The 25,978-nt window shown below is 45.2% G+C and overlaps 1 protein-coding gene across 1 annotated transcript in view; it reads left to right on the plus strand.

Moving 5' to 3' along the window:
- ptprma (protein tyrosine phosphatase receptor type Ma) overlaps positions 1–25,978 on the plus strand; it is a gene marked incomplete at its 3' end in the record, with an annotated part of 42,387 nt that overhangs the window by 599 nt on the left and 15,810 nt on the right. The window contains exons 2-11 of the mRNA XM_030410992.1: positions 1–92; positions 181–290; positions 920–1,121; positions 1,516–1,618; positions 8,384–8,565; positions 8,817–8,911; positions 10,196–10,232; positions 12,124–12,198; positions 21,503–21,635; positions 23,851–23,883. The exon at positions 1–92 is cut by the window's left edge and continues 84 nt beyond it. Of these exons, the coding sequence (XP_030266852.1) occupies positions 1–92; positions 181–290; positions 920–1,121; positions 1,516–1,618; positions 8,384–8,565; positions 8,817–8,911; positions 10,196–10,232; positions 12,124–12,198; positions 21,503–21,635; positions 23,851–23,883 (1,062 nt within the window). The remainder of the gene's footprint in view (positions 93–180; positions 291–919; positions 1,122–1,515; positions 1,619–8,383; positions 8,566–8,816; positions 8,912–10,195; positions 10,233–12,123; positions 12,199–21,502; positions 21,636–23,850; positions 23,884–25,978) is intronic.

Genomic DNA, 25,978 nt, shown 5'->3' on the forward strand with positions numbered 1-25,978 from the left:
ACCGTTCACCAACGTGAGCCTGAAACTGGTCCTGAGTAACCCTGAGGGACGCAAGGAGAGCGAGGAGCTGCTGGTGCTGACGGACGAGGACGGTACGAGTCAGATCACAGAGACATCAGTGAGACTTCAGCTTCTCTGTTGATGAGCCGGAGGTGAACTCTTTAAATCTTTCTGTCTTAGTTCCCGGAGCCGTTCCCGTAGATTCGATCCTGGGCAGCAGCTACGAGCAGCAGATCAGTCTGAGCTGGAGGGAACCGCTACAGACCTACGGCCTGATCCGGAAATACGAGGTAAACACTCAGAACCAGGTGACTCAGTGCCGACAGGTCATCTTCAGACTGCGGTCCAACACATCAGGTATGGAAGTTACCTGGTGTGCAAACAAAGAAAAGACGCAGATGAAAAGGTGACGTAGATCAGACCATCAGAGCGTCCGTCATGTGGTGAGGAGCGGGTCCTGATCTACCTGGTCTCAGTCTACCTCTTAGTCTACCTCTTAGTCTACCTGGTCTTAGTCTACCTCTTAGTCTACCTGGTTTTAGTCTACCTGGTCTTAGTCTACCTCTTAGTCTACCTGGTTTTAGTCTACCTCTTAGTCTACCTGGTTTTAGTCTACCTGGTCTTAGTCTACCTCTTAGTCTACCTGGTTTTAGTCTACCTGGTCTTAGTCTACCTCTTAGTCTACCTGGTTTTAGTCTACCTGGTCTTAGTCTACCTCTTAGTCTACCTGGTTTTAGTCTACCTCTTAGTCTACCTGGTTTTAGTCTACCTGGTCTAACTTTATCTGGTCTTAATCTACCTGGTTTTGGTCTACCTGGTCTCAGTTTACCTGGATATAAATCAGATGTCAGGTAGTGTTCAGTAAAGACTTCATTACACACAATCCCCTGTGAGACATTAATGTTATTCTTCTTCACAGATCTCCTACAAAGCCCTGAGCTCCTTCGACACAGAGTTCGACCTGTCCAATCAGAGCGGCAAGGTGTTCAAACCGGCCAATGAGACGAGCCACATTTTCACCGGCCTCTACCCAGGCTCCACCTACTCCTTCACAATAAGAGCGTCGACCGTGAAAGGCTTCGGGCCTCCGGTCATCACCCAGTTCACCACCAAGATCTCAGGTGTGTCCTTTAGAGTAAGAGCACAAAAACGACATCATCATTGTTAATAAAAGTCCAACAGACAGACCTCAGTCGGTACCGCTCCACGCTGACCAATGACGAGCCTCCGATTGATCATTAACTTTTCTCAGAGAGTTTTTTTCCTTTCATGGTTCTCCTACAGTCAGTATTGATTAGAGGTGCCAGTGTTCACCAAATCCACGACATGAATGTCTTTCAGTTTTCAGTTCAGACATCCAGTGTTTTCTAATCGTTTGGTCCCGACAGTGGACGAAGAGGAGGCGGAGTCACAGCAGACCTCCAGCTCATCGTCACGTCGGAAACCAGCGAAAATAATCTGGTGTCTTTAAACTGTGACATGATGATGTAACAATGCCTCTGTGGTCGCCCTCAGCTCCTCTGATGCCAGCGTACGACCAGGAGTCTCCTCTGAACCAGACCGACTCCACCGTCACCGTTCTGCTGAAACCGGCTCAGAGCCGAGGAGCTCCAGTCAGGTAACACACACACAGACACACACACACACACACACACACACACACACACAGATGATCAAATATTCAGCAGCATCAATCTTCTGCTTCATAAAGTTTTCATGACTCAAACGTTAAACATTAAAACGCGACATGCAGCACTTTGAAGAAGAAAGTGGAGCTGAGACAAAGTGTCACATCAGAACTCAGCTCGGATCTTTAAAGTCCGGCTGATTGTTTCGAACACAATCAGTTTACACGGAACTCTAAATATTAAAGGATTGAATTTAACAATGTAACAGTCACATTACAAACGTCTCTCTCAGACGGAGGTCACAGACCCGTCAGTGAGTCTTCAGGAGCAGTGTGATATGATTCAAACACGTTTCATGTCAGATGTTTTAAACATATAAACAAGTCTAGATTGACAGTGAGTGTGATTATTAAAGTTATGAAATATAAAAAGAACCTTCCCCCAAACAGACTTCATCTTGTTCTTTCTGTATTCATTTATTTTGTGAATATTTTACTGTTGAATCTCTGCATATTAGACTGACATCACACATCATCATGAAGGATTTCATAAGTTGAGTTTTCTGTCCAGTTACATTTTGTTTGTTTCAAACATTTCTCTCTTAACTGTAGATCAGTGCAACACACACACACACACACACACGCACACACACAGTCCATAGGGAGGTGGTATCCACGGTAACAGTCGTCATGTCAACAGCTGTCTGCTCTCCGTCGTTGGGCTGTAACGAGGGATTTGGTTAATTAACGATCAGCAGGCGGGGCTAATCAGAGCCTGCTGCTAACACCGAGGATTAACAAGGGATTAACAGCTAATGTGTCAATCACACACACACACGCACACACACACACGCATGCATGCACGCACACACACACACACGCACACACACACACACACACACACACACACACACACACTTCCTTTTCCTCCAGTCAGAGCTGACAGGAAGCACAAAGGCGCTTCAGCTCGTCTCTATTTATTAATTAACAGTTTATCTCTTTAACAAACAATAAACAAGATGTTCCTTCACAATAAGAGCATCCAGACGCTTTAATGCTGCTTGTCAGACGGAAGATGGAGACGCTCTGATGACACGATACATCCGTCACACATCAGCAGCATCCAACATTCAGCCTGAGCTACGCCGGCTGCTGTACAGACAGATGGAGGAGGGACACTGTCAGTCTCATCGAAAAGAAGGTGTAAAGATCATACGAGTCGTGCTGTGAGCAGATGATGAAGGTTACATGGGCCTAAGATGGAGCCCTGGGGAGCGCCGCATCAGAACTGATCCTGACATCAGAACTGATCCTGACATCAGAACTGATCCTGACATCAGAACTGATGACTGAAATTAGACCCGACTTTGACTGCTCTAAGGCCAACGTCAACTTTACTGTCAGTGAAGTGTGGTGGTCCACAGAACAGTTCTGGAGCTTCACAGTAAAACAGAGTTGCAGCATTCTGCTGAACACCTGAAGCAGCTGAGACTTGATTTAAACATCAGAAGTCTCCATCAGCTCGTCTGCTGTGATCACAGTCTGCAGCAGAGAACACATCACTAACTGACCTCAGACCAGATTTACAAAAGCATTGTCTATGCCCGCCCTACAGCCTAAAACAGCAAATGAGTTACAATAATTGCAGTCCTCACTGTAGCTGCTGAGTAATAATACTAACAGTATTAGCATGCACCTGTTGTGAGTCTACGTTGGTTGTTTCTCTGTGAAACCTTCAATCGGCGTCACACTGTCAATATTCTCCCACAACACAACATCATGTGACGCAGCATCAGCCAATCACATGCAGTCCAGGTTGGTGACTTTGCAACATGAACGCTGGTAAATGGTCTGCATTTTTATAGCGCTTTTCCAGTCTAACAACAGCTCAAAGCGCTGTACAACACATGCCACATTCACCCATTCACACACACATTCATACACTGATGACGGAGGCGGCCATGCAAGGCGCCAGCTGCTCATCAGGAGCAATTTGGGGTTCAGTATCTTGCTCAAGGACACTTTGACATGCAACTAGGGGGAGCCGGGATTCGAACTGGTGACCTTCCAAGCACTAGACGACCCGCTCTACCCACTGAGCCACAGCCGCATGCATCAGTTTTCCCATAACGTTTCTTATGAAAGATAGAACAGTTTCTGTCTTTCATGTGTTTGACTATAATAATAATAGTTTTGGATGAAACAGCGACGTCACCGTCACCTCCTCAGCTGATGTGGGACCAGAGTGTCCGTCAACTCCACATTTAAAGATTAAGATTTAATCCAGACACCTGCTGACCTCACTCTGCCACTGTTCCTCTCAAAATAACGATTAAAAAGTTGAATAAGATGAAAACACAGTCGGTGTGTTGTTCAGGGGCCCTGGGAGAACAGAGCGTTCATACCAAACATGTTCATGCGCCAAGTGTTCGTCGACGTGTGAAAGAAGAAACAAGATGACTGAAGAGGGGAAAATGGATCATTTCAGGCAAATTTATGTTTTTCTTTATATGCAGGATCAAGACCAGAGATGTAAAGAGTGTGTGTCTGTGTGTGTGTGTGTGTGTGTGTGTGTGTGTGTGTGTGTGATGTGCAGTGTGTTAATTGACACGATGGTTTATATGAAATCCATCAGATTGAACAGATGCTGCTCACAGATATGATTTCATGTTTGTGTGTTTATATTTAACTTTGCTTTTGTGTCTTCTGACACCAGAGTGTGTGTCAGCCTTCAGGCACACACACACACACACACACACACACTATACAACACACACACGCATGTATAAAAGCTTCAGATCGCAGGACAAAAGGTGTTGCTGCAGGCGACCTGCGGCTGTAATCAGATTACTGTCACACACACAACAAGTGCTGCGATGTGAGCGTGAAGAAATGTGAATGAGGGGGAGAGAGAGAGAGAGAGAGAGAGAGATGTGAGGTAGAAAACAGAAAAATGATTGAATCAGTCTGTTTTGAGCGTTTGTGTGGGGAATTGAACAATATAGATACTGCAGTGTGTGTGTGTGTGTGTGTGTGTGTGTGTGTGTGTGTGTGTGTTGTCTTCCTGTCCTCCTTTAGTTTCCTGTCCGGCAGGAAATGTGACAATGCTGCAGTTTCACCGTCCACACCCTCTGTGTATGTGTGTGTGTGTGTGTGTGTGTGTATGTGTGTATGTGTGTGTGTGTGTGTGTGTGTGTGTGTGATATATGACTTCTGTCCTGAGTCTGCTTCCTGTGAAAAACACGACTATTGTTCCCGGCCTCCCTCAGGACACAAACACTGTTGAAAACTCCCTGTGTTGCGTTCAGGTGCAGCTCAGTGACTCTGTGAAACACACAGCTGTCCTGTGACGCCTGCTGGAGGAGAGCAGAAAGTAAAATATGCTCCAGTCAACTTGCCGTGGTGTTTCTATAGAGTTCATGTTCAAGAAGATTCCTGAGAGCTAAAAGAAAAATCTGTCAGAGTTCTGCACTAAACCAACTGGACCTTTGTTCTGCACTAAACCAACTGGACCTTTGTTCTGCAATAAACCAACTGGACCTTTGTTCTGTATTAAACCAACTGGACCTTTGTTCTGCATTAAACCAACTGGACCTTTGTTCTGTGTGTTGGTGAGTTCTGTTCTCACATCATCTCAGATGTTTCCAACAAAGTTCCAGCAGAGAAATCCTCCAGTGTCCTCGAGGTGACGCTGAGTTTCATCTGCTCGTCTGTCTGTAACTTCAGGAGAGTCAGAGAGGAAGGAAGTCTGAGAACCAGACCCAACAGAACCAGAAGAACACTGCAGAACATTAGAGAGTTGAGGTGAAGCTCTGAGTGAAGTCAGCACTCAGCAGAGACTCTGGTTCTGGTTCTGGTTCTGGTTCTCTGTCTCCTCTCTGTAACGTTACGTTCATGAAGTAAAGTCCATTTCCCCTCCAGCTCCAGTCAGCAGTCAACAGAACAGAACAGAACCACCCGACAGTGGAGGTCCGCTCCGGATCACTGCTGCAGTCAGGCTCATCAACAGGAGTGAAGAGAAATCACCTTTTTAATCCCACAACTTACAAAGCTGAGGAGTCTCAGTAGAGTCTCAGTAGAGTCTCAGTAGAGTCAGTAGAGTCTCAGTAGAGTCAGTAGAGTCTCAGTAGAGTCTCGGTAGAGTCAGTAGAGTCTCAGTAGAGTCTCAGTAGATTCAGTAGAGTCTCAGTAGAGTCTCAGTAAAGTCTCAGTAGAGTCTCAGTAAAGTCTCAGTAGAGTCTCAGTAGAGTCTCAGTAGAGTCTCAGTAGAGTCAGTAGAGTCTCAGTAGAGTCTCAGTAGAGTCAGTAGAGTCTCAGTAGAGTCTCAGTAGAGTCAGTAGAGTCTCAGTAGAGTCAGTAGAGTCTCAGTAGAGTCAGTAGAGTCTCAGTAGAGTCTCAGTAGAGTCAGTAGAGTCTCAGTAGAGTCTCAGTAGAGTCAGTAGAGTCAGTAGAGTCTCAGTAGAGTCAGTAGAGTCAGTAGAGTCTCAGTAGAGTCAGTAGAGTCAGTAGAGTCTCAGTAGAGTCAGTAGAGTCTCAGTAGAGTCTCGGTAGAGTCAGTAGAGTCTCAGTAGAGTCAGTAGAGTCAGTAGAGTCAGTAGAGTCAGTAGAGTCAGTAGAGTCTCAGTAGAGTCTCGGTAGAGTCAGTAGAGTCTCAGTAGAGTCAGTAGAGTCTCAGTAGAGTCAGTAGAGTCTCAGTAGAGTCTCTGTAGATTCAGTAGAGTCTCAGTAGAGTCTCAGTAGAGTCTCAGTAGAGTCTCAGTAGAGCAGGTGGTCTCTGTTGTCCAGTGTAATGGATTACCTATAATATTCTGACAGGTGTTCAGGAAGCTGTGAGTTGCCGTGGTAACAGGCCGACGCCCCCTCTATGTCTCTCTACGAGTCTCATCCTTCTGGACTGGAACTCTTTGTTTCCGTTTGTTTCCCTTCTCCGTGTCCTCGACACACATACAGGATTTAATGGTGCACAGACAGGACGACATGAATTATCAGTTTAATGTCAGACTGTTGTGAAGTTACGGCCTCTACATACAGAGAGACTTAATAAAGTGAGGAGGGAGTGATGGAGTGGAGGAGAGGCAGAGCTGACCTTTCTGCCGAGCTGAATAATGAACCAACAGACGGCTGAAAGGAGACCGGAGAGCTTTATGTGTGAATAGAAATCGAGTCAATAATCTCCAACAGTGTCACCCCTCAGACCTGAAGCTGAACCTGAAGCTGAACCTGAAGCTGAACCTGAAGCTGAGCCTGAAGCTGACCCGTCTTAGAGGAGTCTTGCAGTCTGTCCATAGACCGGCTGTTCCTGTGGGACGCTCGTTAAACCGTCACAGCTTGTTAACGATGAAGGCTGTGTGGAGTCCTGTTTCATCACTCAGTACCTGCCTGACTAATGTTCCTGTTCCATATGGACTAACCAACCTTTGATTCATGAGCAGACGACCCTAACCCATGACCAGGCGAACTGAAGTGATTAGCTTACCTGTTAGCTTACCACCTGACTGTCTGTCTAACAGTGTTGGGAAAGTTCACTTTCTACATGAACTAGTTCAAAGTTCAGTTCACACATTTTAAAATGAACTAGTTCAGTTCATAGTTCATAATTCAAATTTTTGAACTAAGTTCACAGTTCTAAAAATGAACTAGTTCATAGTTCTTTTTTCTTTCAATATGTTGCTGCGAGCTATTATCTTTCTAAATGATTGCCACAGCCCATATAGAACCACAGACAGCTATTTATCAGTTTTAACATTGAAACTGCAGCTCTCCGACAATATACTGCAAAACCAGGTTGTCCAGCCGCGGCTGGGAGATGAAGACAGCGGAGCCGCTACTGTACGCCGTTAATGCAATGTGGGTGGTAGAGGATCTGTTTTGTCTGCCGTGTCTTTGGATTTTTCATTCACTTCACTTCAGACCTTGAAAGGCTCGCCGGGTGCTTTAGTTCAATGTGTCGTTTCAGGCTTGCTGTTGAAGTTGTTGATGTACGGAGTTGCTTCTTGAAACCCGGTGAGCAAAGTTTACACAAAAAGGTCAGGATTTTTCCCACCTGGATCATCACTGACCTTTTCATAAAATGGTTTTAAGTAATCATACAAAGATGCTGTATTAATGGTGGCGGCAGAGTCTGAGGTAGTGCTGCTGCCTTCATTTGTTTTTGCCTCCATGCTTCACATGTTGATGACGTATGCTGCGGTGCGACTCTGTGGTGGCTGTGCTGCCAGTGTTCTGTCCGGTCAGGACGAATTAATCTGTGTTCGTTTGGTAATGCTTCACTGCATGTTTGGTATGCAGCTGTTTCTGTCTGAAATAGTTCAGTTTCGTTTTGATCGAAAGTAAAGCGAGTTGCACAAACCTCTCGTCCAGCATCCTTTTTATACACAACAGCCAGATTGGGTGTTTTTTCGCTACCTGTTCACGGTGTGTTTTAGCCGGTTTTCGCCTGGAAGGCTCGATGGAAATCTGGCACTGTCTTGAACAAAGTTAAACTGTGAGAACGCGCCGTTCATAAACGCCAGAATCAACGCGTTCACAATAACATTCATCAGGCAGAAATACGTGCGTTCAGTTCACGTTCACGCAAAATATGAACGATCGTTCATTGAACGCGTTCATGCACAACACTGCTGTCTAATGGAAAGACTAACATGCTAACTACATACCATTCTAGTTAGCTTACTGACTAGCATAGCAGTGATCTAAGTGAATAACTAACTAATTGATAAGTTAATGACTCAGCTTGTTTTCTACCTGTGTCTGCAGTAAGTACCAGGTGGTGGTGGAGGAGGAGCGCCCCCGCAGGCAGAAGAGAGGTACTGCAGAGATCCTGCGCTGCTATCCGGTGCCGATCCACTTCCAGAACGCCACGCTGCTCGACTCCCAGTATTACTTCAGTGCAGAGCTGCCGATGAGCGAGCTGAGAGCCGCCATGCCCTTCTGCGTCGGTCAGTCCCTCACACACACAGACAGACAGTGATTGGTTGATTGAGTACATTTTTTCTCTATGTATTTTTCCTCTGTTTTTGGTTTTATGTAAAGCGTCTTTGAGAGCTGTAAAAGCGCTGTACAAATAAAATGTATTATTATTATTATTATTATTATTATAAGTTATTTAGTTAATATTATATTAGTCAGCCTTGTGGTCAGTCCACCTGTTAACCTGTGTGTGTGTGTGTGTGTATGTGTGTGTGTGCAGGTGATAACAGGACCTACAATGGTTACTGGAACGCTCCCCTGCTGCCACACAAGAGTTACGGGATCTACTACCAGGCTGTCAGCACTGCTAACGGGGTGAGTCCACCTGTCCTCAGGTAACAGGGCGGAGTCCTCTGCTCCGGGTCTGGTCCTGAAGTCATTCCTTTTTATCCGAGTTAACACGATGAACAGCGACCGACTATTACCATTATTATTGTTTATTACAATACTGTAATAATGTCCTTTGGCTGCTGTGATGGAGACATTTCCCTGTTTGTGGGACAAATAAAGGAAATTCTGATTCTGATTCTGAGGGCAGACGCCTGCTCGTCAGACAGTGAGACTCATGGATGTAATAGATTACTTTAATACTGAAGAAACTCAGAAACATGAAGATTCAGGGTGATAAGCTGTAGCGCACAGAAACACGGTGTTGATCACGGAGGAAACAGGGACCGGACCGTGTTTGAAGAAGTGGCGGATGTCAAGATATCCAATCAGACTGTGCAGCCGAGCCCGACCCGACAGAACCACACGTGTCCTGACAAAAGTCACATTATTCTCTTCTTCAGTCTTTTTGTTCTTTCTGTCATAAAAACCAGAGGAGCGAAACAGAGACAGAGAGGTCACACACTGTGATATCAACACACACACACACCACACACACACACACACACACACACACACACACACACAGACACACACACACACACACACACACACACACACACACACACAGCACAATTTAATAGGACTGGAGATAGTTCCAGCAGTCTGACCAGTGACACTAATAGGGGGCTGTGTGTGTGTGTGTGTGTGTGTGTGTGTGTGTGTGTGTGTAAAAAAAGATAATTGTTCACAATTACAACAAACACATACACACACACACAGGTTGTATTGTGTTGTGTGTTAATTATTGACGCTGGGAGGTTTAATTGGTGTGTGTTGAATAATGCAGCGGCAGTAGTGCTTTTTACTGTCGCCACACCGCAGAGACACACTTCTGCTGCATGTGTGTGTGTGTGTGTGTGCTTGTATGTGTGTGTGTGTGTCTGTGTGTTTGTGTGTGAGCATGAATATTCATTAGCTCTTGTGGTTAATTTGTCGTCTGTTTGTTAAAACCAGAAAGACACAAGATGTTCTTACTCGCCTTTCACCAAAACCTGCCTCGCTGTGTGTGTGTGTGTGTGTGGGTGTGTGTGTGTGTGTGTGCAGCTTGTTAAATGCCAGCACAGGCACTGATCCACAGCCATTTTCCTTCTGTCCGCTCTGTTTACGACGAGTGTGTGTGTGTGTGTGTGTGTGTGTGTGTGTGTGTGTGACAGCTAATATGTCGGCATTTGTGTTGACAGGAAACTAATTTGCGTCTCTCTCCAACAGGAGACAAAGATCGACTGTGTGCGTGTGGCCACTAAAGGTAAGAAAATGTGGTGCTTTTATTTTGAAAGTATATTTAAATTTGGACCATTTAGAAAGGTGCTGCTTTTTATTTTGGAGGGCCTAGAGCACATTTCAGTTTCTGACAGTTTCATTTTAAAAATAAGTGCCAACAATTTTACTTTGAAAGGTATTGTATCCCATTTTATTTTGAAAAGTGTACATTTTATTGTCACTGTTAGCGGTTAGCATTATTAGCTGGTCGGACCTAGTCTCTGCTGCATCTCTGTTGAACTCCCCTGACTGCAGGACTGGATTTACAGCTAAATTAGCTGCTAGCCAGCCAGGCAGCGTCCAGTCCATTCTGTGTAATGAGGCACAGATGGCCGTTAGCTGTTGGAGCGTGGGGCTAATGGTTAGCACACTGGTCCCATCCAGCAGTATAATGGTTCACAGATGGCTGCTGGTCGCTGACACCTGTCCCTCAGTCTATCTGTCTGTCCTCTACTAACAGGACAACCCGATGTCCTCTGCAGACTGACGGACACAACACACAAATAAAACACACACTAAACTCTGTGCTGCGCTAACGCTAGGCTAACACAGGCCTAATGACTGGGGCTCTATGGGTATCCAGAGGGCTGTTTAGTACTGCAGCTAAACAAGCTAAAAACACAGTTACCTCCCCTGATGAACATCCAGGATTATCACACACTCACACACACACACACACACACACACACACACACACACACACAGTAATTGACTGTTCTGGCTTTAATCAGCTTTTATTGGAGCACAGTTCTGGTGGCTAACGACACCAGATGCTGATTGGCTCTTCCAGTCCCCTGGCACCTGTCAGTCATGCTGCAGCAGCCAACCAGATCTCCCAGGGGGGTGCTCCCCCCCCGTCCTCCCCCGTCCTCCCCCACAGTGTCGTGCAGCACTAACAGTGAGCGGAGCTGATGTGAATGTAAAGGAGAGCTGAACGACTGCTGAATGTTAACTGGACACAAAACAGATTCAAGAGAAATGATTCAGATTTTATTCTGAAATAGCAGCACACACACACACACACACACACACACACACACACACACACACACACACACACAGGAGGAACAGGCACCGGGTTTCTACTGGTGTTAATATTTTTAATCAAGTAATGATGTGAATTATTCTTCATAATTTAATATTATTATATTGATTTGATATCAGATAATGTGTCGAATCATTTTTAGAATACTTGTAAGTAATAAATATTTAAACTCATATGTCACAGCCATCTACACTATATATATGATAACAAAACAAACATTATGACCCGATGTTCATTATTTATGAGATAACAATGAAACACGTTGGCACTGAAGCTAACTGTTGAACTCTGAAGTCTGATTTCTTTCTGAACGCCTCTCTGAACTGCTGCTGCTTCTCTCTGCCTGTTTGACCACTAATGTCTGATGATTGATTGATTGATTGATTAACTGATCGGCTGGTTAACAAGCATCTCTTTCAGGTCTGATTCTGGAACTAAAATAGCGTGTGTTGAGCTGGTCAGCGCTCTGCTCTCCTGTAGGAGTTTGAAATATACTCGACACATGAAGAGATGTGATGTAACGTTACAACAATGATTGTCACACATGACTAGAGATAGTTAGTTAACAGTGTGCTCGTTATTTAACCTCCTCACTGTTTCCCCTTTATAAACACTAATGATGACATCATCACTCAGCTGTGAAGATAGAAATATGTCTTCATGTGTCTCAGCCAATGAAATCTACTGAACGCTGAGGATCTCCGAGAGGAGAGCAGGAAGATGCTGCATGTTACTAATATTTCTGCTTCAGTTCAAACCACTGCTACAGCCTGTCTCTCTCTCTCTGTATCTGTCTCTGTGTGTCTCTCTGCATGCCTTCCTGGATGAATAGCTGCTATAATCGTCACCCAGCTCACCACGCCGTACATTCGCATCGCTCCGGCGGCTGGCGACAAGCAGCTAACAGGTCAGACACACACAGCAACACACAGACACACACAGACACACACAGACACACACAGCACGTCAGCGGCTACATGCTCCGGCTTGTTTCTGGCCTCGACCTTCACTTGTTGAACGCTCCTCTGGTGAAGTGTTGTACAGAGAGCTGGTTCACAACCCGTCAGTTCAGTTTGTTCTGAGACACTTTAGGTCAGTAAGGTATAATACGATATATGTGAACGCAGTTATTTTAATCTAAAGCGTGCTGACCAAGTCCTTATTGTTCCTGAACCCAACCAGACTGTAACGTTGAGGTTTTGTGCCCCCTTCAAGTGAGGTCTCACACAAGACACAGCACAGCAAGGTATAATTTAAAGGAAGGTAAATTTTATTAATCCACCAATCATCAAAGAAAACAAACAAACTGATAGGCCGGCCAAAATAAACAAAAGAAGAGCAGACTCCCAGACCGACCCAGCAGGGCCGACGGTCCTGGGGTTAACCCTCTACTCTAACCCGACAAAGCAACTGAACCTAACTGAAATGAAGCGACGAAAACTGAACTACCGCACCATCAGATAAACATAAATCAAAAGCATGATACCTCAGCTCCTGGCTGACTGACAGCACTGTTGGTTTGGTGGACTGTATTGAGCAAGGCAAGAGAGAGAGACCAGAGCCTAGTTCCCTCCCCCCTCTGATTGGATATCAGGGTTAGACCGCTATCACCTGGCAGGCAAGCCAATCACCAGCCACGGTGGCCTGGCCAGCAGAGAGGGAGCAGTAACACCCCCACACTTAGATACTGAACATGGTCCTGAGAGAGAAATTGAAAAAAAAAAAGATTATCCCAAATATACGATCATCTCAGGAAACAGTGTTCAGTTAATAGGCAGACTACAAACGCGTCAGCCAGAACGTCATCCCTGCCACGGATATGTCTGACGACCACATTGAACCAACTCATTAAGTGCCTAGTTTTGTTATGCATTCGATGCAGGAACACGACGGTGTTATGATCCTTATCGACGATCACCAGAACATTAGAGGAGCCGATATAAACTTCAAAATGCTCCAACGCAATAACACGCGCCAGTGTTTCTTTTTCTGATCATGGAAGTTTAGGTTCTCTGAGAAGTAAGAGACCGGGTGCTCAACCCCATCATAATCCTCTTGGAGGAGGACAGCACCCACACTGGTGTCACTGGCATTGACAGCTGACCTAAACGGCATGTCATATCTAGGTGTGGAAAGGACGGGCGCAGCCACTAGGAGGCTCTTTGTCTGCTTGAACACTGACTTACACACTTCGGACCACTAGAATCTCACCTTCGGACTCAGCAGGTCAGTCAAAGGGGAGGCCACAGCTGAAAATTCTGACAGATGCTGCGATAATAACTAACCCTCACCAAAAAACGGCAAAGCTCAGTTGGGTTAGTTGGGACTGGAAACAAGGTGATGCCCACCTTAGCCTTAACAGGACGAACCTGAACCCCCCAACCTCTTTTCCCAAATAAGTCACAGTAACCTGCCCGAACTTGCACTTGGACAAATATTCAATTTTCAAATGACAGAACACCACACTCAGATGCTCCATATGATCAACCCGTGATTCCGAATGGACCACAAGGTCGTCAAGATATGCTGCACAAAACAGTTAACCAACCAAGACGACATTCATCAAACGTTGGAAGGTGGCTGGTGCATAACGCATACCAAAAGCCATGGCCATATACTGCAAGAAGTCATCTGGGGTGACAGAGCAGAGATCTCCTTCGCACGCTCAGTTAGCAGAACTTGCCAGTATCCTTTCAGTAAGTCTAGCTTAGTAACAAACTATGGGTTGTGAATCACCGACAGCAATATAATGCTTCATCAAGTTGGTCTGAGAAGGAACATCAGCAAACAATATTTGGTTAAACTCAATTAACTCAACTAAGTCTGAGCACTGCAGCTCAGCTCATGAGACAAACGTGCAGGGAGGTCTTTCAAGATATCAGAGTTCGACAGCTCTCTTAGTCAAGGCCGCGAACAAACCCACGTCACTCACTTCAGCACTGGACGGCTCCTCTGCGACCAGCTGAACGGACGGTGGTGCAACTTCAGCACTGGGCAGCGCCCCATGTGTCACAGAAGCCTCATTTGGCTCTGAACTGGACTTCACCTCCAACGGAGCCTGCTCCCTCTCACAGTATGTTTTCAGCATGTTAATGTGACAGAGGCGGGTTCTACATCGGCCATCCGGAGTGGCTACAAGGTAGTCTCGTTCCCCCACTTTCTACTGAACCAAATAGGGTCCACAATAGTGAGCCTGCAAGAACCAGGTATGGGCAGCAACACCAAGACTTTGTCACTGGGCTTAAACTCTCTACTTTAAGCCTCTCTGTCGAACCATCATCCGGGCCTGTGCTGCCTTAAGATTGCCACTCGCTATCTCACAGGCTAGACGCAGTTTCAACCTCAAGTTTCTGATATAATCCAGTAAATTTTGTTCCGTCCCTTCACACAGCCACTTCTCCCTTAACAGCTTCAAGGGACCACCTACATTATGGGCAAACACCAGCTCTGAAGGACTAAAACCAAGAGACTCCTGTACCATGTCCCTAAAGGCGAACATCTGCAGGTGAACCCCCTCATCCCAGTCCTTTTCAAATACCAAACAATAAGTGCGCATCATGGTCTTCAATGTCTGGTGAAAACATTCAAGTGCACCCTGGCTCTCAGGGTGATATGCACCAGAATTGTATTGTCGAATTCTTAACTGCTTCAGCACCTGACCAAACACACGTGACATAAAGTTTGAGCCCTGGTCTGTTTGTACCACCTGTGGCAAACCAAACAATGAAAAGAACTTTGTCAACGCTTTAACCACCACTGGCGTGTTAATCTTACGCAGGGGAAACACCTCGGGAAACCGAGTGGACCCACACATCACTGTCAACAAAAACTTGTTACCAGCCTTTGTACGTGGAAGTGGATCCACACAGTCAACTAGAACCTGTTCAAATGGTTCACAAACAACAGGAATCTGATAAAGTGGAGCAGAAGGGATGGTTTGATTTGGCTTACCAGCAACCTGACAAATGTGACAAGATTTACCATATCGCACCACATCATGCTTTAAACAAGGCCAGAAGAAGTGCCGCAACATTTGGTCTTATTTTTTATTTTTTTTACGCCCAAGTGACCTGCGAGGGGATCATCATGTGCGAGTTTCAAAATGTCAGTCTGATATGGAGTTGGGACAACAATCTGATTTACCGCACTCCAGTCATCTGCTACAGAGGCACTCGGTGGGGTCCGTTTACGCATCAGCAAACCATCACTAAGAAAATAACCCAGCAGCAAGGTCTTAACTTCCTCTACGTCTACTGCAGCTTAAAACAAAGGGAACAGAGTGACATCATCGCGGAGTGACATCATCGCTGATCAGCAATCAGTTGTTTACAAGAAAGGGGCAAATGTGTACAGTCTGGTCGAGTTTTCTTACTTGTGTCACTCTGCTCAGCAGCGCATGGGGAACAAGAGCGATCCTCATCGAGGTCACACATAAAACTGTCAATCAAATCCATGTCATCCTTATTCCGCTTATACAGCTCGAGGAACAGCACATGCTGCAAAGACCTTAAGAAACCTCTGAGCCAAAGCATCTGGGAACCTTCTGACCGAGACCGGCGTTACATCTGGCGTAACCAACACCTTCCCCCCAGCCAAATCATTCCCCATCGAGAAGGAAACCCCCTCAATCAGGAACTCAGGACGGACCCCCACAGCCACTTCACCTGACACCAGATCCGACTCAACAGAGACTGTATGTAGAGGCACCCCAATGTCGTTCATGCCCAAATATTTGACTGGGACATTTGAACCAACAGTGGTCTTATGACTGAAAGGCAGGACGTCCTCCAGGATAACAGACTGGCTAGCTGCAGTGTCCCACAGTGTAACCCGGCCACCTGGAAATGAGACATCCATGACAAATGGACCAAAGCTCCCCAAGTCACTGGTCCCAGACCCCACAGGTACATCCAGCTCTTGTCCCAGTTTGTTGACCAAAGCTACTGGTTTTGTATGTCGTTTTTTTAGCACCGGACAGCTTGCCACAATATGACCTGTGTTTTTACAGTAGTAGCACATTACCTCATTGGTCCCTTTCTCACAGTCCCACTCAGACTTACTGTCAGGCTCTCCAGTCCATTTCTTTCCACCAACCTCAGGTTTACTAAACACAGCCATGTGTGTTAGGACATATTCGTCCACTAAAACAGCGACTTTAAATATATCAACAGTAGTTGTATGTTGATACCCTCTCCGGGAGACAGTTTTTAAACTCCTCCATCTGCACCAACTGTTTTAACTGCTCAAAGTTTCCTGCCACCAGTGATCAAACAGAGCATCCCTCTCCCAAGCAAATTCCATATACGTCAGATTTTTGGGCTTCCTCAATTTACAGAACTTCTGGCGGTAAGCTTCCGGTACCAGTTCGTAAGCCTTAAGAACCGAAGCTTTCACTTTGTCAAAATCTTGACAGTCATCCGCTGGAAGTAACGAGTGCACTTTCTGCACTTTACTGGTCAAGACACTCTGTAGTAACAGGGTCCTCAGTTTTTTCATCCAGAGTAGAAGCCACCCGTAAAACAAGACACAATACCGGTCGACTTCCTCCTCATTAAAAGGAGGAACTAAGCTGATGTTCTTGCAAATCTGTGGACTTTTCGGCAGCTTGAGAGTCCACAACAAGCTCTAACTTAAGCAAACGAAACTCAAGCTTTTTAGTCTCCAGGTCATTATGCAGCTGCAGCAATTAAGAGCAGATTTTGTTTTGTACATAAATCAAATACTTCAAGCTTAGGAGCGTCAACAAACCTATCCAACACAAACTCCATCATGAAAGGTAACAAATCCTTTGGCACAAACCCTGCTGCTTCACACAGCAACTTACTGCAAACTCAGTACCAAAACACTGCCTTTGCAACAACTACTACAACAAAGACACCAAGAGAACAGCTTACCAGGCTCACCGCCACTAAGCCAAGTATCCACCTTTTGTTTGGACGAGCCCCCAAGTTATGTTACGACCCCCTTCAAGTGAGGTCGAACACAACACAGCACAATAAGTTATATTTAATCCACCAATCATCAAAGAAAACAAACAAACTGATAGGCCGGCCAAAATAAACAAAAGAAGAGCAGACTCCCAGACCGACCCAGCAGGGCCGTCGGTCCCGGGGTTAACCCTCTACCCTAACCCGACAAAGCAACTGAACCTAACTGAAATGAAGCGACGAAAACTGAACTACCGCACCATCAGATAAACATAAATCAAAAGCATGATACCTCAGGGTTCAGGTTAGGGTTGCCAGGCAAGCCAATCACCAGCCAGTGGTGTGACCAGTGACACATCCTGGTCGGCAGGGAGGGAGCAGTAACACATCGTTACAGTCGGAAGGGATCATGTGACATGTTTGTCAGCAAGCTTTATTTTGAAAGTCTAACAGGATGGACCACGGTGCAGAAGTGACACTAATGTTGTAGACAGAGTGTCTGAGAGGATCTGAGGTCTCTGACAGGACGACGAGTTCAGGCGACTTACAAGAAGTTTTCAGTTAATACTCAAATACAATCAGCTGTTACCCAGATTACAGGACAACTTAACGTTCTGTATGTGTGTGTGTGTGTATGTGTGTGTGTGTGGTGTCACAGATTTATCCCCTTTTCATTAATGTACAACAGACAGCAGAACAGGTGGGACACACACACACACACACACACACACACATACACACACACACACACACACGTATACACTTTCATTCACAGCAGAAAATTACATTTAAATATTTACCAGCCTGAAGGTTGAAACTTTCCACCGACTGTTTATACACACACATATACAACATGATGGAGTGTGTGTGTGTGTGTGTGTGTGTGTGTGGGAGAGGTTGTGTCACCAGCAGGCCTCAAACACACTCAAGCAGCTGTTTGCCTTGTACACACACACACACACACACACACACACACACACACACACACACACATGCCTCCCACTCAGCGTGACTGGCTGAAGCCCCGAAGCAGAAAACAGCTTCACTTTCACATAAAAACAGCTTCTCTATGGCCCACTGTGACACACACACACACACACACACACACACACACACACGCACACACACACACACACACACACAGATACATTCTTCAAAGCAGTGTTTTGATAGCCTTTAAACTGAAAACAGCAGCTCTCCCTGCCTCTGAGGGTGTGTGTGTCTGTGTGTGTGTGTGTGTGTGTCTGTGTGTGTGTGTGTGTGTGTGTCTGTGTGTGTGTGTGTGTGCGTGTGTGTGTGTGAGATGAAATGATAAAGAGGAAGCTGCTGCTGATCATCGGGCTCGTCTGACCTTGAAGAGTCGAAATGAAAACAGTGAAAATAAAGAAAACTGTCATCCTGCTGATTTATTGTTCTGGAAACCAGTTTGTTTCACTGCAGCTCAACTGGGTTCTGTACAGACTAGTGTAGCATTCAACTGGGTCAGGATCAGACTCAAACTGATTCAACTGGTCTACTGGTCCCTGTACTGGTTCTGTCACATACACATTAGGTCTTCTGTCAAGCCAAGTTTAAAACTTCTCCGGTTAGTCTGGTTCTAGTTCCAGATCAGTCCGGAGCAGAACCGGTTAGACTGGTTCTCGCTCCAGATCGGTCCGGAGCAGAACCGGTTAGACTGGTTCTCGCTCCAGATCGGTCCGGAGCAGAACCGGTTAGACCGGTTCTCGCTCCAGATCGGTCCGGAGCAGAACCGGTTAGACCGGTTCTCGCTCCAGATCGGTCTGGAGCAGAACTGGTTTCCAATGTGATTTTATTCTGAAGCAGATGGACAGAGAGGGAGAGGACTGTGTTTTCAATTTCTCATCTCCGTCATGACCAGTTTAACTCCACACACACACACACACACACACACACACACACACACACACACACACACACACACACACAGTGACTGATGGCTGTTGTCAGCCTCTGAATGGGAAAGTGTTGGAGGTCTAAAATGACACACACATATATTACAGCGACATCTCGTCCTGAACGTTTCTCATCTACAGAGTCATCGGGAAGGATATTACACCTGGACACACACACACACACACACACACACACACACACAGGGCAGGTAATGGGTTTTTCATGGCTCTGACATCTCATCACATTATACAGTCAGAAGGACTCTGTGCTCTCCGTCCGTCACACATCGTCTTCTCCTCCTCTTCAGTCGGCTCGTCTGAACAACGGCTTCGTTAGAAAACAACTAATCAATATGTAATTGATACTCAGCCTCCACAGTATTACAGCTGGTTCAGACTGTTAACAATGCTCGTTAAATAAAGATTTTCATGAGAACTTTAACAGTTATTAATGAGTGTGTTTACATTGTTATATCATTTAACAGCTGATGCTACTTAATGTTAATCAAAGGTATTAATTATATTTTCTAGTCACAGAATTACTGCAGGTTAACTGTTGTTAATGCAATTTGTTTTTAATGGGAGTAAATGGTAATATTGGGTTAATCATGGTAATTGATATTGACTTATAGGTTATTGTCAGAAAAGCATTTATTAGGACATATTATGTAGTTATTGAAGAGTTAGAGGTATGTTACAGGTAGATAACTGTAGGTAATGCTAGTTAATTAAAATGCATGTCGTGTTTTAGTGGTAATTAATGCTCATTATTAGGTTAACAGATAAAGTAATGTTGATTAATACCAAAGATGTTGTGGTGAAGAAGCCAGAACTCAAATGAATCATCCTACAGTTTATAAATGTAATTATCGTTTAGCATCATTCAGTAGGAAATATTTGTTGTTATTAGTCACTCAATTAAATATATGATAGTTAATGACAAAGAAGGTTTATGATGGTTGTCAGATGAGAAAAACAAACCTGGATTATTAAATAAAGGTCACAAATGTCAGATGAAAGTATTCAGCAGTGGTGGAAGAAGTAGTGTGAGTTGTTTTATGGTATTAAATGGTAAATATAAAAATAATACTATAATTCATAACATTTAACTGTGTAAATGTTAGTTTTTACTTAATTTAAGTCATTCAATGGTAGTTAGCGATGGTTGATGTGTTGTTAACGATGGTTGATGTGTTGTTAGCGATGGTTGATGTGTAGTTAACGATGGTTGATGTGTAGTTAGCGATGGTTGATGTGTAGTTAGCGACGGTTGATGTGTAGTTAGTGATGGTTGATGTGTTGTTAGCGACGGTTGATGTGTAGTTAGCGACGGTTGATGTGTAGTTAGCGACGGTTGATGTGTAGTTAGCGATGGTTGATGTGTTGTTAGCGACGGTTGATGTGTAGTTAGCGACGGTTGATGTGTAGTTAGTGATGGTTGATGTGTTGTTAGCGACGGTTGATGTGTAGTTAGCGACGGTTGATGTGTAGTTAGCGATGGTTGATGTGTAGTTAACGATGGTAGATGTGTTGTTAGCGACGGTTGATGTGTAGTTAACGATGGTTGATGTGTAGTTAGCGACGGTTGATGTGTAGTTAGCGATGGTTGAAGTGTAGTTAACGATGGTTGATGTGTAGTTAACGATGGTTGATGTGTAGTTAACGATGGTTGATGTGTAGTTAGCGATGGTTGATGTGTAGTTAGCGATGGTTGATGTGTAGTTAACGATGGTTGATGTGTAGTTAACGATGGTAGATGTGTAGTTAACGATGGTTGATGTGTAGTTAACGATGGTTGATGTGTAGTTAACGATGGTTGATGTGTAGTTAGCGATGGTTGATGTGTAGTTAACGATGGTTGATGTGTAGTTAACGATGGTTGATGTGTAGTTAACGATGGTAGATGTGTTGTTAGCGACGGTTGATGTGTAGTTAACGATGGTAGATGTGTTGTTAGCGACGGTTGATGTGTAGTTAACGATGGTTGATGTGTAGTTAACGATGGTTGATGTGTAGTTAGCGATGGTTGATGTGTAGTTAGCGATGGTTGATGTGTGGTTGACGATGGTTGATGTGTAGTTAACGACGGTTGATGTGTAGTTAACGATGGTTGATGTGTAGTTAGCGATGGTTGATGTGTTGTTAGCGACGGTTGATGTGTAGTTAGCGATGGTTGATGTGTTGTTAGCGATGGTTGATGTGTAGTTAGCGATGGTTGATGTGTAGTTAACGATGGTTGATGTGTAGTTAGCGATGGTTGATGTGTAGTTAGCGACGGTTGATGTGTTGTTAGCGACGGTTGATGTGTAGTTAACGATGGTTGATGTGTAGTTAGCAGGTTAAGACAGTTAATGTTGGTTGATGGTTTCAGGAGCTGCGACCAGGAAACCAGAACCAGAAAAGGAGAACCAGTCGGACCACACAGTGAAGATTGCTGGATCCATCGCCGGCGTCCTGCTCTTCATCATCATCTTCCTCGGAGTCATCCTGCTGATGAAGAAACGGTAAGAATTTTACACACACACACACACACACACACACACGTGTCTGCATTCAGTTTCACGTTAACACTGGTTGTTGATGTTATTTATGCACATCAGTTAAATGTTTTGCTGCTTCTGTAATTTAAAAGAACATTTCTACACTTTGTGTTTGAGGCGTGATGATGATGATGATGATGATGATGATGATGATGATGTACAGACTGCTCCTCCTCGTTGTAAAGCTTGTTGGTCTCGTGATGAGCTGAATGTCTGAACCGTTCCACTAATGGAAATTAATTATTATTAATATTATTATTATGGTAATGACAGTTATTAATTTTAATTTAAGTATTGCGAGCAGGAAACCAGAACTGTGAGTTGATGTTAAAGTAGTTAACAGTTGTTCATACAGTAGTTTGTGTGTTCATCAGCCGGAGATCGTTGGCAGATATTATTGATTATTGTTTTCAGTGGAAGTTAATTGAACTTGTTCATATCCAGCATTGTGTTCTTGTGTGTTCTTCAGTCTGCTGGTCAGTTATTAGTTCATAACTCCTGAGACTTCTGACCTCCAGAACCAGCTCAGAAACACAGTCCGGTTTAATGTGAGTCAGTCGGGTTTATGTGATTAATTTCACTCTCCCAGCACACTAACGATCAACTTTTTGATCATATAATTCAAATACTAAGAAGTTGATATGGATCATTTGATCGTGTTGTTCAAGTGAACTCAGCAAACTGAGTGAATCTGTGGATTCAGTGTGGAAGTAACTTTACTCACCGCCCGGCTAATACTGTCATAATGGTATTATTTTATATTACATGTGTTTAATCTGTAGATAAATGAAGTGACATCAAAGCCACACACACACACACACACACACACACACACACACACACACACACACACACACACAGTGACAGAGGATGATGAGGATGAATAATGGAGCAGATTGCAGAAGTAATCACCATTAAACTATATGTAGACCGACTTTATTCTCCAACATCAAACACACACCCCCGCTGGGACACACACACACACACACACACACACACACATTATCCACACACACACACACACACATTATGTATCCTCCACACACACACACACACACACACTCTTAAACACAGAGAGAGAGGCTTCTGTGTTTGGAGAACGTCAACGATAAGAGAGAAATTTAGATGAAAGAACGTTTTATTCTTTGTTTTTTTTTCCAGTCGCCTCGAGCTGAATGGCTTCAGGCTACAGAGACACACACACACATTTATACAAAGAGAGCCCGGGTGTGTGTGTGTGTGTGTGTATGTGTGTGTGTTGCTACGACGTGGTGAGTTTCAGTCGGACTCGTCTGTCGGGCCGATCGAGCTCTGATCTCTGAAACAGATATTAGAGAGAGAGAAAGAGGCACTGGTTCGGTCTCTAATGAGCTTTTTAATGTTGACGGGGTGCGTTTGATTTCCACACTGTGAGCAGACGGAGGTCAGACTCATTACAGCAGGAGTGAAAATAGGACGCTGGCTGTTTAAACTGTGATTGGCTGCAGGGCGATCCGACACAGTGTGTTACTACACCCTGATGCAGCTGATGGGTGGAGGGACGATCTCGACAGAGTGGCTCTGAGGTGTTCAGCATGTGATTAAAGGATAATTACACCATTTCTGTCACAGAATATTCATACTTCACTTATCAGGATTAACCCAAAAAAAGATTCTGCCGGTGCAACAAGAACTCAGATTCTTTATGAGGCAGCAGCAGTACCGCCATGTAGAATTACTGCGTTCAAACAATACCTCTGTTAGTTTGTGAGTATTACAGCTAAATGTACTGAAACTATAAAAAGTGTCAGATGAAGACTTGTGTTTCATCTTTTAAACGTATCGATGACAGAAACCCGTTACTGCTGAGAACTTCTGCTGGACAGTTCACATCTGGACGTTTCTTCTATATAAGTACCTGATTCATGTAAATGAGATGGAGCCTGGTGCTGTTCAGGTGGAAGTCTCATTTCACACATTCACCTCCAATCAGATGTGTCCCCTCCCCCTCCACACTTTGATTGACACATGATACCAGCCTATCACCACTCTCCACTCCTCCACCTCCACACAGAATAATTTAACTCATCTGTTCTGTTTTTTCTCCGAGACATTAATCTGTTGTTTTCCTTTTTCTGTTTTTCTGTTTTTCTTTCCCTCCATTCCATCCCTCCCTCTGCTCCGCACCCCCACCACTCAGACGGAGAAATTATCACTCCTACACTTATTACCTGTAAGTAACCTGTTTGACCTCTGACCTCTCACCTGTAACCTTCACCTTCACCCTAACATCAAGCCTCAACACCTGAAACCCTGAACTCTGTCCTTCCTGTGTCCCTGCTTACCTGTCACCCCTGACCCTGAATCTGTCACCCCCGACCCTAAGCCTGTCACCCCGACCCTAAACCTGTGACCCCGACCCTAAACCTGTGACCCCGACCATAAACCTGTGACCCCGACCCTAAGCCTGTGACCCCGACCATAAACCTGTGACCCCGACCATAGACCTGTGACCCCGACCCTAAACCTGTGACCCCGACCCTAAGCCTGTGACCCCGACCCTAAACCTGTGACCCCGACCCTAAGCCTGTGACCCGACCATAAACCTGTGACCCCGACCCTAAGCCTGTGACCCCGACCATAAACCTGTGACCCCGACCCTAAGCCTGTGACCCCGACCATAAACCTGTGACCCCGACCCTAAGCCTGTGACCCCGACCCTAAACCTGTGACCCCGACCATAAACCTGTGACCCCGACCCTAAACCTGTGACCCCGACCATAAACCTGTGACCCCCGATCCAAAACCTGTGACCCCTGACCCAAAACCTGTGACCCCTGACCCTAAACCTGTTACCCCTGACCCTAAACCTGTGACCCCGACCCTAAACCTGTGACCCCCGATCCAAAACCTGTGACCCCTGACCCTAAACCTGTGACCCCTGACCCTAAACCTGTGACCCCGACCCTAAACCTGTGACCCCGACCCTAAGCCTGTGACCCCGACCATAAACCTGTGACCCCGACCATAAACCTGTGACCCCGACCATAAGCCTGTGACCCCTGACCCTAAACCTGTGACCCCGACCCTAAACCTGTGACCCCGACCATAAACCTGTGACCCCGACCATAAGCCTGTGACCCCGACCATAAGCCTGTGACCCCTGACCCTAAACCTGTGACCCCGACCATAAACCTGTGACCCCGACCATAAACCTGTGACCCCGACCATAAGCCTGTGACCCCTGACCATAAACCTGTGACCCCGACCATAAGCCTATGACCCCGACCCTAAACCTGTGACCCCCGACCCTAAACCTGTGACCCCGACCCTAAACCTGTGACCCTGACCCTAAACCTGTGACCCCCGATCCAAAACCTGTGACCCCTGACCCTAAACCTGTGACCCCGACCCTAAACCTGTTACCCCTGACTCTAAACCTGTGACCCCTGACCCTAAACCTGTGACCCCGACCCTAAACCTGTGACCCCGACCCTAAACCTGTGACCCCTGACCCTAAACTTGTCACCCCCGACCCTAAACCTGTGACTCCTGACATTGAACATGAGCCTGAGCTCCCCTTCTTGTCTTTGACACCTGACCTTCAACCTTTAGTCCAGGCTCTATCATTGGCCCCCTCTTCACCTGTGTCCTCTCTGACCCCTCCATCCAACCACCAATCAAATCATTTATCCTAACTTTCACTGCATGATTACACCGTTCTGCTCAACCTTTGTCCTTTGCCTCTAACTGTGACCTCTGACCTTCACTATGTTTGTTTTAATGTTACATTTCAACACCAGATGTCACTGGTATTACTATGTACTACAAATCAGGGTTAAAACTGGTTGTTGCCACCTGATGGTTATGCTTCGTCCTCCTATACCTTCTTGTTTGGTGATTAGATAGATAGATAGATAGATAGATAGATAGATAGATAGATAGATAGATATACTTTATTGATCCCAAGCTGGGAAATTACGGTGTAGCAGCAGCATTACACACAGAGACAATAACAACACAATGAAATAAGAGGAACAACCTAAACATATTAAATAGCAATAGAAAAAAGTAATATACAAAAATGTACAAACTGTATAAAAAGTGTATAAATAAGCAGAGTAACTGTAGTGCAAGATAAAATATAAGGTGCGGTGAACAGAGTGTATAAAACCAAAGTGCGTAGAGACTTTGTGTTATGACCAGAGTGTTAGCTGTTATTATTGTACAGTGTGATGGTGTGTGGCAGGAAAGATTTCCTGTATCTGTCCGTCTGACAGCAGAGCTGCAGCAGTCTGTGAGAGAAGGAGCTCCGCTGTCTGTCTACT

Source organism: Sparus aurata, unplaced genomic scaffold (assembly GCF_900880675.1).
Source record: "Sparus aurata unplaced genomic scaffold, fSpaAur1.1, whole genome shotgun sequence".
NCBI classification, from domain to species: Eukaryota; Metazoa; Chordata; class Actinopteri; order Spariformes; family Sparidae; genus Sparus; species Sparus aurata.